The following is a 14,151-nucleotide window of genomic DNA, read 5'->3' as shown; positions in this document are numbered from 1 at the left end:
ATTTTCACACGAGCCATTGCAGATATTGATTTCTGGAGAGCTTTGCAAGTGTTATGTGTAATTAAGAAACATGAGATGCAAGCTATGGCAAAATTACATAGAGACAGGAAATGGCTCCCCACTGCAGTATTCTTGCCTGGAGAATCCCATGGGCGGAGAAGCCTGGTGAGCTACAGTCCACGGGGTCGCAAAGAGTCGGACACGACTGAGCGACTTCACTCACTCACTGACTCGTGTGTCATCACACTGCATAGCTAAAGCTCCCTTCTCGTGGGGAGGTACAAATATTACCTGATTTTGCTAATCTGGAATATTATCTCACATATGAAAACATGGTTTGTGGATTTTTCTTTTTAATGGAAATACTTCTACTAAAAGTATCTCAGGAAAGGAGTAAAAGGAATAGTCATGAGGTCCTCTTTTCCCTGAATTTGTAGATTGCAGTTGGGTGCAGTTTGGGATAAATGGATTGCTCTGTTGCTTCTTTTGTGTTCTCTCTCTAGTATGGAAAGACGCTCTATGATAACTATCAGCGGGCCACGGCCAAGGCAGGGCTTGCCTCTCGGTGGACAAACCTGGGCACAGTCAACGCAGTGCCACCAGCCCCGCCTTCCACAGGTACCACGCTGGGGGGAGATTCTGACACCTGTTCCAAGCTCAGAGCTTGTGCTCAACTGGAAGATACACAGTTCTATGCCAGAATCCCAGGACAAAGACCAGACGTGCATGTATTATTATGCCATTCTCTTCCACGTTCTCTCCTGCTCTACTGTGTCCTTCTCATCAACACCAATCCCTTCTTCAAAGAAACAAATTTAAAACCCTCCTATGACTCCAAATCCCCCTCCTGCTCCATCGGACAGCAGCCTGTTCTAAAGGGTGGACTGTATTTGCTGTCTCTGTTATTCTACTTCCTCTTCCCTCCCCGGGGCTTCCCAGTGGTAAAGAATCTGCCTGCCAATGCAGGAGACCTGGGTTCAGTCACTGGGCTGGGAAGATCCCATGGAAAAGGAAATGGCAATCCACTCCAGTATTCTTGCCAGGGTAATCCTCTGGACAGAGGAGGCTGGCAGGCTACAGTCCATGGGGTCGCAAAAGAGTCAGACATGACTTAGTGTGTAAACAGCAATGACTGTTCACTCTTCATAACCACTGCAGTCAGGCTCCTGCCTCTAGTACGTCATGGAAAATGCTCTTGCTAAATCAAACTACTGTAACCTCCTCTTTTTTTTTTAATTTAAACTTTCCAGCTATACCCCACAGCATGGGGATCTCAGTTCCCCCAGCAGGGATCAAACCCCAGGCCCCTGCATTGGCAGTGTAGAGTCTTAACTACTGGACCACAAAGGAAGTCCCATAAACCCTTCTTTCTAGTTGCCCTTTCAGCAACCCCAGCACAACTGACCACTCCTCCTGGAGCCAACCCCTTTTCTGGGGTATTACCCTCCAAGTCCCACACCCGACCTTAACTTCTCTAGCTAACCTTTTTCAACCCGCTCTTTATTAGAGCAGGGTTATTCTTCTTCTACCCCAACTTAAATTACCCAAGGCCGAGTCAGTCCTAACCCTACTCTCATACTATCTCCCTAAGTGATCTGATCCACCCCCAGCGCTGTCTACACACTGACCACCTATAACTGCATAAATCCAATCCAGGCTTCTCTGTTGACCTTCAAACCCATGTATCCAACCGTCTGCTCAGTGGCTTCATCTGAATGCACCCCAGACCTCAAAGTAAACATCTGTAAAACTGAGCCCATCCTCTTCTTCGCCCGCCTTGCTCCCCCATGATTGTTCTATTTCCACAAATAACATCATCATCTGCCCAATTACTTCTGCAGGAAATATGCAAGAAAAGCTCATTGTTGTCAAGTTGTGTCCGACTCTTTACAACCCCGTGGACTACAGCATGCCACGCTTCCCTGTCCTTCACTGTCTCCCGCAGTTTGCTCAAATTTATGTCCATTGAATTGGTGATGCTATATAATCATCTCATCCTCTGTCGTCCCCTTCTCCTCCTGCCTTCAATCTTTCCCAGCATCAGGGTCTTTTCCAGTGAGTCTGCTCTTCACATCAGGTGGCCAAAATATTGGAGCTTCAGCTTCAGCATCAGTCCTTCCAATGAATATTCAGGGTTAATTTCCTAAAGGAGTGATTGATCTCCTTGCAGTCCAAAGGACACTCAAGAGTCTTGTCCAGCACCACAATTTGAAAGCATCAGTTCTTCGGCACTCAGCTTTCTTTGTAGTCCAGCTCTCACATCCGTACATGACTACTGGAAAAACCATAGCTTTTGACTAAGAAAAGCTCATTCACCTTCAATTTCAGTCACTCCTCAATCTTGTTGATTCTACCTTCTGAGTATTGGTCAAATCTCTCCGTGCCTGTCTGTCTCCATTGCCATCAAATCCAGACCGCCACCATCTTCACGTGGCCCCACAGGCTGGTGCTCCAGCCCTCCCGATGCTTTCTGCTGCTCTCAGATAAGTCCCCAGTCCCCAGCAAGGCCACCAGAACCTGCATGACATGAGCCTCGCACATTTCACCTCTTCCCCCACCTGTCTTCCTGTTCTTGTCACAAAACCCATCTGTTGTTTTTTTCCCCCAATTTTTCAAAGCCCCAAGCACCCTCCTTTCTGAGAGACTTCACAGATGCTCTTCCTTGTTTATGAGGCTCTTTTCTTTCTTTAACTAGATCTCTTTTTTTCATGTTTATTATGTATTTGGCTGTACCAGGTCTTTAGTTGTATCCTGTGGAATCTTCCCATACGTACTCTCCAGGCCAGAATACTGGAGTGGGTAGCTGTTCCCTTCTCCAGGAGATCTTCCCAACCCAGGGATCCAACCCAGGTCTCCTGCATTGCAGGCGGATTCTTTACCAGCTGAGCCACAGGGGAAGCCCAAGAATACAAGAATGGGTAGCCTATCCCTTCTCCAGCGGATTTTCCCAACCCAGGAATCGAACCAGGGTCTCCTAAGTGGGATCTTTCAGTGGCCGCATGTGAACTCTTCCCAGGTGGCGCTAGTAGGAAAGAACCCGCCTGCCAATGCAGGAGACATAAGAGATGTGGGTTCGATTCCTGGGTTGGGAAGATCCCCTGGGGGAGGGTATCACAATCTACTCCAGTATTCTTGCCTGGAGAATCCCATGGAAAGGGAGCCTGGCATGCTCCATGGGGTCGCAAAGAGTCAGACAGGACTGAAGTGACCTGGGCACACGTGTGAACTCTTAGCTTCAGCATGTGGGATCTAGTTCTCCGACCAGGAATCGAACCTGCGTCCTCAGCATTGGGTGCACAGAGTCTTAGCCACTGGAAGTCCCTATGGTACTCTTTCTTTCTAATTTCTTTCTAAATGGGCTAATTTCTGCCCATTTTCAGATCTCAAATAAATTGTCCTTCGTAGGCCAGTCATAATTAATAATCTGTGTAACTGTTAGTTTACTATCTGTTACCTCCTCTAGAAACTGAAGGAAATCATGCTGTCAGGGACTGTTTCTGTACGGTCAGTTCAGTTCAGTCGCTCAGTCGTGTCTGACTCATGACCCCATGGACTACAGCACGCCAGGCTCCCTGTCCATTACCAACTCCCGGAGCTTGCTCAGACTCATGTCCATTGAGTTGATGATGCCATCCAACCATCTCATCCTCTGTCATCCCCTTTTCCTCCTGCCTTCAACCTTTCCCAGCATCAGGGTCTTTTCCAGTGAGTGGGTTCTTTGCATCAGGTGACCAAAGTATTGGAGCTTCACCTTCAGCATCAGTCCTTCCAATGAATATTCAGGACTGATCTCCTTTAGGATTACCTGGTTTGATCTCCTCGCAGTCCAGGGAACTCTCAAGTCTTCTCTAACACCACAGTTCAAAAGCATCAATTCTTAGGTGCTCAGCTTTCTTTTTAGTCCAACTCTCACATCCATACATGACCACTGGAAAAACCATAGCCTGGACTAGACAGCCTTTTGTCAGCAAGGTAATGTCTCTGCTTTTTAATTTGCTGTCTAGGTTGGTCATAGCTTTTCCTCCAAGGAGCAAGCATCTTTTAATTTCATGGCTGCAGTCACCATTTGCAGTGATTTTGGAGCCCAAGAAAATAAAGTCTGTCACTGTTTCCATTGTTTTCCCATCTATTTGCCATGAAGTGATGGGACTGTGTGCCATGATCTTAGCTTTTTGAATGTTGAGTTTAAATCCAGCTTAGTAAGTTTTCCCAGAAGGAAGCAGAATGCTTGGCAGACAATAGGCTAGAATCTGAACATGGTTGGGATGACAATAAATTAATACCTTGTAGGGTTTCTCTGAAAGTGAAATAATATAAACACTCTTAATACTAAATGTTTGATACATGTTCTGTTCATTTTCCTAAATGAATTGCTTAAATCCAGTTTTTGTAGAACACTATCACAGCAGTCAGATGAGATGTCCATTGATCAAAAAAGAGGATCTTTCCCATAATGGAAAATCCGTTAGTAGATAGTAAATTAACCCATGTTGGTTCTGCTGTAGAGTTTTATCAGAAATAAGCCCTACAGAGAACAAATGTGCTGGGATGTTAAACCATACTGGGACTGTTCCTGCTTATTATTTTTTTGGAACCTCTTGAGAGTAAGTAGATTGACTATTGTGTCCCTTTGCCCATTAAATCTTCCCTTTGTATTTCCTAAAAAATAAAAAGTAAAATGAGGCCATTTTCTTACAACAACAGTGCAGTTATCAAACTTTGGAAATTTAACTTTTCATGTTGATAAGAGTATTTGTAGGTAAACCACAGCCTGTATTTCAGTTTTGCCAGATGTCTCAGTGATGCCGTTACAACAGTGCTCTTTCCTAGCATGGCTTCCCTCCAGAACTGCATTTCGGCCTCATATTTCTGACTTCCTCTTTGATTTGGCACATTTCCTCAGCCTTTCTTTGTCTGTCAGAACATTAACGTTTCTTAAAGAATGAGGGCCATTTATTTTATAGAATGTCCCTCAGTTTGGATGTGTCTGATGTTTCCTAATAATTCATCTCAAATGATGCATTTGGGGCAGAACTGAGCTACTGGGTCCTTTTCGGGGTGCCGCCTTTGGAAGCCTGTGGTGTCTGTGGCCCTGCCGGGAACACTCACTCTGGCTGCTTAGCTAAGGTGCTGTCTGGTTTCTCTCCCGTGCAGCTTTTTCATGCTGTATTTAAGAATTTGTGCAGATACTTGGAGACAGCAGAAGTGTCCAAGTCCTTATCAAACTTTCCCTTCTTCCCCTTTTCCTGGAGTGCTTAATGGCCTTCTTTGGTTGTTCTGTAGATTTATGGGCTTTTCAGAACATTGGGAAAATATCTGAAGAAGCAAGCACACAGTCATTTCGTAAATGTTTGACAGAAGAGCTGGTTCTGAGCAGAGAGCTAAGGCAAGCTCAGATGCACTCAAATGGGAGACCTCATGTCCGGGGCTAGGAGGCAGTTCAGCTGTGGGAGGAGCAGCCACCTGCAAACCCCCACCTTCACCCCACTTCCCTCCAGCCCACCCCAGGATGCCCTCTTAGGAGCTGGAGATCAACACACAGCTGCTTCTCTCTGACTCTCTCAGAACTGTGAAACCTCAGCTAGGCACACTTGTGCAAAAGCGCAAATAAAAAGACAGGAAAAGAAGCACATATCAGAACTTTCTGGGGAAAATAAATCTAATTCTAGGGTATATTCAAGGTTTGTACATTTTGCTCAGTCCCCTCTGTCTATTGTTTTTGTGCCAAAAGTATTTTTTTATTGTTGAGGATAATGTTCAAAATTTGTTTCTGTACATAGCATGGTGCAAACCAAGATACATCCATTTCAGAAAAAAATCACCCACAGGAAGAATTCTTCTAGAAGGGAGGTTTTTGAGATTTATTCCTCAGTTACCAAAAGGATTTTAAAAGCAGAACACAGTATTGTTTGGGACCCCAGTTAATCCAGGTCCTGTGGCTTGTATAAAGCATTCACTTCCCTGCATGTTTTGCTGAACCTTATGAAGTACTGTTATAGAAGCTCAGATTTTGTTTTGTAAACCCTGTGTACCTGTAAATCCTTTCACTTTGGAGACAAACTGCTTTATCTTTTCAGATTAACTCTCAAGAATGTTGAAAATACCTCACTGACTATTCTTATTTTTAGTGAAGTATAGTTGATTTACAATATTGTATTAGTTTCAGGTGTACAGCAAAGGGATTCAGTTTTCTATTCAGATTATTTTCCATTATGGGTTATTATAATGCGAGACACTGAATATAGTTCCCTATGTTATACAGTAACTCCTTGTTGCTCACCTATTTTATGTACAATAGTTTGTATCTGTTGATTCCATACTTCTCACTTTCCCTCCCCCCTTATCTACTCTTTTCTTTCTCTGCCTCTTAGGAGTTAAAACAGACCCCACCCAAGCCAATGGTCAGCTCCCCCAGGCAACACAGTCTATGAATACTGCTCTCGGAGAAGACTGGAGACACCCTGAAACAACTAAGGTAAGACTGGGGGTACCTGACCCACTTCTATCAGACTGTCTCTTGTAAGCCCATATTCTAAACTGTGTTCAAGTGACTGCTTCTTTAAAAAAAGAAAAAATACAGTTCCAACAATTCAAGTCACTATAATTTCATTTAGATAATTGCTCCATATATATAATCTTAAAATTACATAGGCTAGAAAGGAAAATTAAAATCAGCTACTACCAACACAGCTTCAGGAAAATGTAAGAATCTTTTTTAATACTGAGGATTGGTAACTATTTTTAGTTTAGCTACACTTATTTTGACTGAAGTGATTTTGTTTGTAATTCAAGTGGTTTTAGCCCTCTCTGAAAGTGGCACCTACATTTTAAACCCTTGGGATTTTAAATTAGTTTTTAAAAATAATTTAGAGTAGTGTGATAGTCAGAATCCCTTTATTAAATACTAACTGGGCCCCAAACCAAATTAGAATACTGATAAGGCTCCACTGTAAAATATGCATTTTTGTATTTTTCTGTTAATGTTCTACGTACATCCTCAGGCTAATGGAGAATAAAACACATCTGAAAATAATAGCCAAATTGGTATAACATTCTCCATAACTTTTTTTTTTCAGTAGAGGAGATATAATGAAGAGTTATTTAAATCTAAAATTTTAGCTAAAAGTTATAATTTAGTTACTAGTCCAGTTGCTAACATCTCAATTGACTATACAAGTTCCACTGAATATTTCTTATATGTTACTCAAACCAACTATAAATGTACCTTCAGAAGTTTTCCACCTTACTCTCCCCTTTTACTTTGTCCCATCAGCCAGTGGTGGAAACAAGTCATATAGTTATTGAGCTGCTTATAATTTTTGAAAAAAAAAAATTTAGGTCATTAAAAGGGCCACCTGGGAAGCCCTTATGTATGTATGGTATAGGAGCAAAATAATTTCAGATACCTGCTCCTGACGACTGCATTTCACAACCAGCTCAACTCAGACCAAGAAAAATGTTGTATCTGTGTATGCCTACAACCCTAGCAGGGCTTCTCCGGTGGGACAGTGGTAAAGAATCGACTGCCAAGCAGGAGGCTTGAGTTGGATCCATCCCTGGATGGGGAAGATCCCCTGGAGAAGGGCATGGCAACCCACTCCAGTATTCTTGCCTGGGAAATCCCATGGACAGAGGAGTCTGGAAGGCTACAGTCCAGGGGGGTCCCAAAAGAGCTGGACACGACTTCGCAACTGAAAAAACAAGGGTAAAGACTGAGGTCGCAAAGAGTCAGACACGACTGAGCGACTGAACTGAACTGAACTGAACTGAACTGAAAGACTGAGGTAACCCCAAACTAAACTTGGTACCACTGGCAACCTTGTATCAAGAAGATACATTCGGAGAAGGCAATGACACCCCCCTCCAGTACTCTTGCCTGGAAAATCCCATGGATGGAGGAGCCTGGTAGGCTGCAGTCCATGTGATCGCAAAGAGTCAGACACGACTGAGCGACTTCACTTTCATTTTTCACTTTCACTTTTCACTTTCATGCATTGGAGAAGGAAATGGCAACCCACTCCAGTGTTCTTGCCTGGAGAATCCCAGGGACGGGGGGAGCCTGCTGGGCTGCAGTCTGCTGGGTCGCACAGAGTCGGACACGACTGAAACGACTTAGCAGCAGCAGCAGAAGATACATTATTATTAGTGTAATAAATACCTGTGGAATAGGGCAAAGTCTTCCATGCAGGGAATACAAGGTAGATTAGCACCAGGTGATAACGTTTTATTATTGATGGTCCTGTTGAAGGGCATTTGGAGTCGTTCTGTGTCCCAGAGCACAGAGGGTCTAATTCAGGAACAACCTGGAGTCTCAAGACAGAGATTGGGGGCCACCCCTGGCGGGGATTGGGGGGCGGGACAGATGCTGCCTAAATCCGCAGACTCAGCTGTCCAGGTAAATGTCACATCCGCACGGCCCTGTGGTCACAAGCATAACGCTGTTGTCGCTTTGTTGAAGGACAAGAAGCCCGGCCCCAGCCTCGGCAGCCACGATCCCGGAGCGCCCAGGGCCCAGCCCCTTCCCAAATCCAGCCTGCCTCCGCCCCCTCCTCCCGTGCGCCGGTCCTCGGATGTGGGCGGTGGCAGCCCGGGGACGCCCCCCAAGGCCAAGGGCGCGGCCGCTCGCTTCCCTGCTCCGCCCGACGACCTTCTGCCGCCGCCGCCGCCGCCGCCGCCGCCGCCCGTGGAGGACGACGAACTCCCCCCGCCACCCCCTGACTTTAACGACACGCCGCCAGACTTCGTGCCTCCCCCGCCGCCGTCGTTTGCGGGGGATTTGGGGTTCCCTCTGCCGCCACCGCCGCCACCCCCACCCGCCCTCGCCCCCGAATCCGTGAGGACGCCCCCGATGACCGTCAAAAGGCCGCCGCCTCCGCCTAAGAGGCAGGAAAACCCAGGACCACCGGGCGGGGGAGGCGGGGAGCAAGATTTCATGTCGGATCTCATGAAGGCTTTGCAGAAGAAGAGAGGCAACGTGTCCTAAAGGGAAGCTTAGAAATACCTTTGGGTGATGGGCGTAACATGGTTAACCTGAAATGCATTTTTGCTACTTTGATTCCATGACTTCATTTTAGATCCAGTATTCAGATTAGAAATGCAAATAGAAACTTCTCCCTATTGCTCAAGTACATTAGTAATCCTTAACCTACACAGAATTGAGACTGTCTGAGTGAATGTATCCATATTTTCAGTGTATTTCCATTTCGATAGATTTTTGTTTTCCCTTCCCAGTTTTTGTTACTATGTTCCGAACCATCAAATTAATAAAAGTTTAAAATGGTTTATCTGAAAATGGTATTTCTAGAAATATCAGTATAAATCTAGCGCAATATCAATCCTGTTTTATAATATATACTTGACCTTTTACAAATCCTAGGCCTTCTAAAGTCTTGTTGATCTTTGAAATATGTTCCATCTCTGTCTCAGTAACCTCCAGAATTTTCAGAAAAGTTGAAAGAGGAGAAAAAAAATCAGGAGATGTAGAGTGAATTTAGTTTCTTTGAGATTTCATTGTTTGGTTGAAGTCCCGGACATACCCTAACTTGGTTTTGGTCTTCTAGTGGCTGAATAAGATAGTAATTGGTTGAAGGGGAAGCTTTTAAGATAGTTTTTGGATTCTCTGTTATTATACTATTATTTGCTATAAGTTGTTATGATGCTATAAATTGCTATAAAAATTTAGAGACAGGAAAAGGCTATCATATTCTTCAATGTGGAATGTTTTCCCTCAGATAAACTTAATGCTGTTTTAACAACCAATTTATCCTAAGTTCCTGTTACCCTTATCTCCTCTTTCTAATTGGCTGAGAAACCTTTTCGATTTTTTGTTTTATTTCCATGGTTCTATTTTCTTTTTAAATGTAAAATACCTCAAAATCTTCTTAAAGTGGGTAGAGAATAATAATTGTGTTATTTTCTACTTAAGGAAGATGATTAACCTGATATTTTAATATTTGGATAAAAGTTAGCTCTAAATTGACATATAAGACAAAAAGCAAATTCAGATTTTAAAACCAAAATATTTAATCATTAAACCTGATAAGGTGCACTCAATTTTTCCTAAACACTGGGACCAATGGCCATGGAAAGGAAGGGCTCAGAGAGCAGGACTGAGAAAGGGAGAGGGAGAGAGGTGTTTATTAACGGGCTTCAGTGGAGACCCCCAAAACTCAAACATGTAGAAATATAAAAATGCAAACTTTAAAATGTTCTTGAGTTTTAGCATTAGATGATATATATTAAAAAAAAAACTACAGAAAAGATTTAGCTGATTTTGTGGTCAAAATATTAAGGCAATTTTAGTGGACCAAAAGGTTGAATGCACTGTTTCTCTCTATCCCTGCCTTTGTTACGGGATATAAATGAAAACACTAGGAAGTGGATGGTCCAGACAGCCCTTGCTTTGCATAGTTCGGCCTGCACAAGTTCCAATTAGCACAATTTAGATAACACTAGATCCCCAACATGGTTCATATATGCTGCCATAGTATTTTAACCAGTAATTAGTTTTAACTAGTAAGTAATTATACGGAGTACAAATTTGCTGTTAGGTTTTCAACCCGTAAATCACTATATAAGTAACAGATACATATTATGATCAGTGACAAGTTACATTCCTTCTTTAACGCCTGTTAGGGATTGATCACTGATTGTTACTCAGTTTATTCACAGACAGAAAAGTGTCTTAACGTGATAAAGTATTATACATATGTGTCAAGTCATTAATGTTTGGAGACACAGAAATATTCACAGATTAAGTGAAATTATGTCAGAATTCCTTTAAAATACTTGGGGATATGTAAATTCTACTTCAGTGAAAACAATAACTAGAAATGGAAAGTGTGTAAGGGTATAAATGAAGCAAGACTAATCATGCATTGATAATAAATTGGTTGAATGGTAAATCAGGTTCATTAAACTGTTCTCTTTATTTTGGTAAATGATTGAAAATTACCATAGTAGACAAAAAAAGCTTGAGGAGTATGATTAAATTATATTATTTGATATAACCCAAATTTCTAGGTACATGGTGTTAGGTTGCTAGTTTTAGAAAAAACTTATTCATTAAAAGATTGTCATAAGGTTTTTTTTAGTTATTGAGAATAACTCAGGTGGTTTATTATTTATTAAATTTATTAATTAAAACAAAAATGATCACAAAGATATTCCAGAGAATAGGCCAAGTTTATTTGATTAAAAAAAATATTTCTATACATTACCATTATTATAGAGTCCAGTATTGTCAAGAAAATGTAGATGGTCATTAAGAATTTATCAAATAGATTGTTCTATCCTGGGTTTGATGACAGAAGTATTCCTTAATTGATTTGCCCCAAATTAAGATGAGCAGCTAACCCTGAGATCTCTGGCCCAGGAAGGAGTTGGGGAGGAATAGCCTGCTCTCTCAGCTGCAGAATGCTTCTGGAAAGGATGGCGGAGAACTTGCTGGAGGAGGTGGACCTGGGAAGCAATTTAAACTAGATAAATACAGATTCTCTTACTAGGCCCCTTATGAATTTTCTAAATTTTCGAAACAACTAGGTAAATTTTAAATGTATATGAAGCTGCTTAAACATTTTCTGTTTCATTACAACTTCAACTATGGCTGTTACTTAACATTTCTGTTGTTCCACAGGAAGTTCCTTAGGTACTAGTTTTTTTGCTAAAACAGGAGAGTGAATATGTACAGTGTCATGAAGAGTATGCATATATCCTCATCATTTCTTAATTCCTTCACAGCATTAAGAGAATTATAATTTTCTAAAATATTTATAAAAATAAGAGGATGTCAGTGATTTACACTATTTCCAGATCAAGGGTATGGATGGATTCCAACTGACGCTGCTTCCTCATTTGCAATTTTGCCCTGTGATGTAAACTGAGGAATCAAAGAACTCACCTCTTTCAACAATAAATTCTGGGATCGAAATGTGTATTTTCATTTAGTTATAAAATAATTAAGTCATGGGGATATACAGTATGGTGACTATAGTTAATAATACTGTACTGTATTTGAAAGTTGCTAAGAGAATCTCAAAAAAAGGCTCTCAAAAGTCCTAATCACAAGAAAAAAAAAATGTAGCTATGTATGTGGACGGATGTAAATGAGACTTACTGTGGTAAGCATTTCACAAAATACACAAGTATCAGATCATTAGGCTCTATACCTGAAATAAACAAAATGTTACATGCCAACTATACCTCAATTTAAAAAGTATGGATAACCTATATTAAACCTACCTAATCTCACCTGCTAGTTTAAAAGCTCCCTGAATATATTTTTATACTTTTCCACAGCACCTTGAAGAGAGTGGATTCTCAAGAAATGTTTGATGCAGAAAGGTAAACACAAGAGGTATGTGTCAAGGGTAATAGGTCTAAAGGCTTGACAAAATCTTTTTCCTGCAATGAGAATTTAACCCTTGGTTAACTTTCTGGGTCTGTTCCCTAATAACCTGCTAAGTGGTTTGTCCACTGTATCACCATACAACATGGCTCACGACTGACAAATAACACTTGGCCTGGGAGAACTGTGAACACACCGGAGAGAACGCCGGGCTTCCTTTAGTGTGAGGACTCGTGGGATGAGGCAGGTCTCTTGCGGGGCTACTGGAAACTATGCCCGTGGAGCTGTTACAGGAGCCACTGGTTTGTGTGCAACACGCAGCTTTCCAGCCAGGGCCACCCCTGCGTCTTCCCAGTGTGGATCGTGTCCTCCTGCACCTGCGCCTTACGCTGTCCCTGCCTGCCTGTGTGGACCCTGCAAGAACTGCCAAGGAGGAACCGGATGGTGCCTGCTGGTAAGCTGTGTTTCTGTCCTATGTCTTTCTGAATCAAGTGGGGCCAAGAGCAGCCTATAATAGTCTTAGGAAGATGAATGTTCACTTAAACCTAGGAAGACATCTCCCCTCCCACGGTGGACACTGCATCCTTACTTAAATATAATTTTGAGGAGAGAGAAAAGAGAGAGTGAACAAAAGAGAGGGAAGGAAGGCAAAGCAAGCCAACAAAACACCTTATTAAACACTGTTTAGTTCCTCAGCTTAGACTGATTTATCTAAAGATAACACCGACAACTCCTTTCTCTTTGTTTTTCCCTAATACTCTAAGAAGGTTACACTTTAAAATATTTTATTTTCTAAGATGAAAACCTGGATTTTGTTAGGCTAACTGAACTACTGAAATGAAAAGTTAATGCAAGCTCCACACTAGAAATGGCAAGAACAGTTTCTCTGTCATGCCCGCTCTGGTGAGTTGTGGTGACTACACAGTACGCTGTGATGAAGAAGATTCTGAGGCTGTGACCCATGTGGGACAGAAGAGGGCCGTAATCATCAATAGTGTCTGCAGGACTGAAGAGGGACAGCACGAGTGCCAGGACCATTCCTCTTCTAAAAAATAATTGTGTGTAATGCATTTTTAAACTGTTAGGAAATATTTGAGACATAGAAGGTATACAGAATAATAAAAACAAACACCTGTGTGCCCTCTACTCAGCTTCAGAAATAAAATGCTTCCCGCATGGCTGAAGCCCTGAGTATCCTTCCCTAACCCAAACTTCCTCCTTGTTGCTAAGCAATCACTGGCCAAAGGTGATGTTATCGTCTCTCTTCATTTTTGTTACTTTTATTATATATGGATGTATCCTAAAAACATAGGATTTTACATGTATTACATGAAATTGGGGTGGTGACACTCTGTATGTATTCCTTTGCTTATTTTGCTAATACATGTGAGAGTCATCCAAGCTGAAGAGTGTAGATGGTGCCTTCATCTTCACGGATGTCAAGACTCATTTCGGTGGACCCAGGTTGCTAGAACCATGGAAGCCTGGTGAAAACAAAACCTAATCCCCTTTGGAGAGATGCTCATATCAGGCTTCACCAGATTTCTGAGACTAAAATCCAAAACCCCCAATGTGAACAGTGAATAGCAGAACCAGACCCTTGGGAGTTCAAATAACGTAGGTATGTGATATCAAATGAATACTTAAATTTTTAAACACATTAAAGAATAAATTTTGAAATACGAGAAAATGCTCCACTGATTTTTAAAAAAGAAAGAGACCAGGCAGTGAGAATTCTGAGAAGCTAGTGCTAGCAATGATGTGGTTTAGTAAGTCTGCAAAGAAAAAAAAAATACCTGTGTTTA

The 14,151-nt window shown here is 42.1% G+C and overlaps 2 protein-coding genes across 5 annotated transcripts in view; one reads left to right on the top strand and one right to left on the bottom strand.

Annotated features, from left to right (window-relative positions):
* APBB1IP (amyloid beta precursor protein binding family B member 1 interacting protein) overlaps window positions 1–10,904 on the top strand; it is an 80,341-nt gene extending 69,437 nt beyond the window's left edge. The window contains exons 12-14 of the mRNA XM_018057042.1: window positions 504–618; window positions 6,372–6,475; window positions 8,459–10,904. Of these exons, the coding sequence (XP_017912531.1) occupies window positions 504–618; window positions 6,372–6,475; window positions 8,459–8,983 (744 nt within the window). The 3' untranslated portion in view covers window positions 8,984–10,904. The remainder of the gene's footprint in view (window positions 1–503; window positions 619–6,371; window positions 6,476–8,458) is intronic.
* The window catches only part of LOC102181052 (UPF0061 protein azo1574), a 28,195-nt gene continuing 25,209 nt past the window's right edge, over window positions 11,166–14,151 (bottom strand). For 3 of the 4 annotated variants that reach the window (XM_013968535.2, XM_018057026.1, XM_018057028.1), the window contains one exon: window positions 11,166–11,460. In XM_013968535.2, coding sequence (XP_013823989.2) covers window positions 11,338–11,460 — 123 coding nt within the window. In that variant the 3' untranslated portion in view covers window positions 11,166–11,337. The other variant, XM_018057027.1, reaches the window with a different exon arrangement.

Source organism: Capra hircus, chromosome 13 (genome assembly GCF_001704415.2).
Source record: "Capra hircus breed San Clemente chromosome 13, ASM170441v1, whole genome shotgun sequence".
NCBI classification, from domain to species: domain Eukaryota; kingdom Metazoa; phylum Chordata; class Mammalia; order Artiodactyla; family Bovidae; genus Capra; species Capra hircus.
The sequence above is the reverse complement of the archived record's forward strand: the minus strand, read 5'-3'. Positions and strand labels throughout refer to the sequence as shown.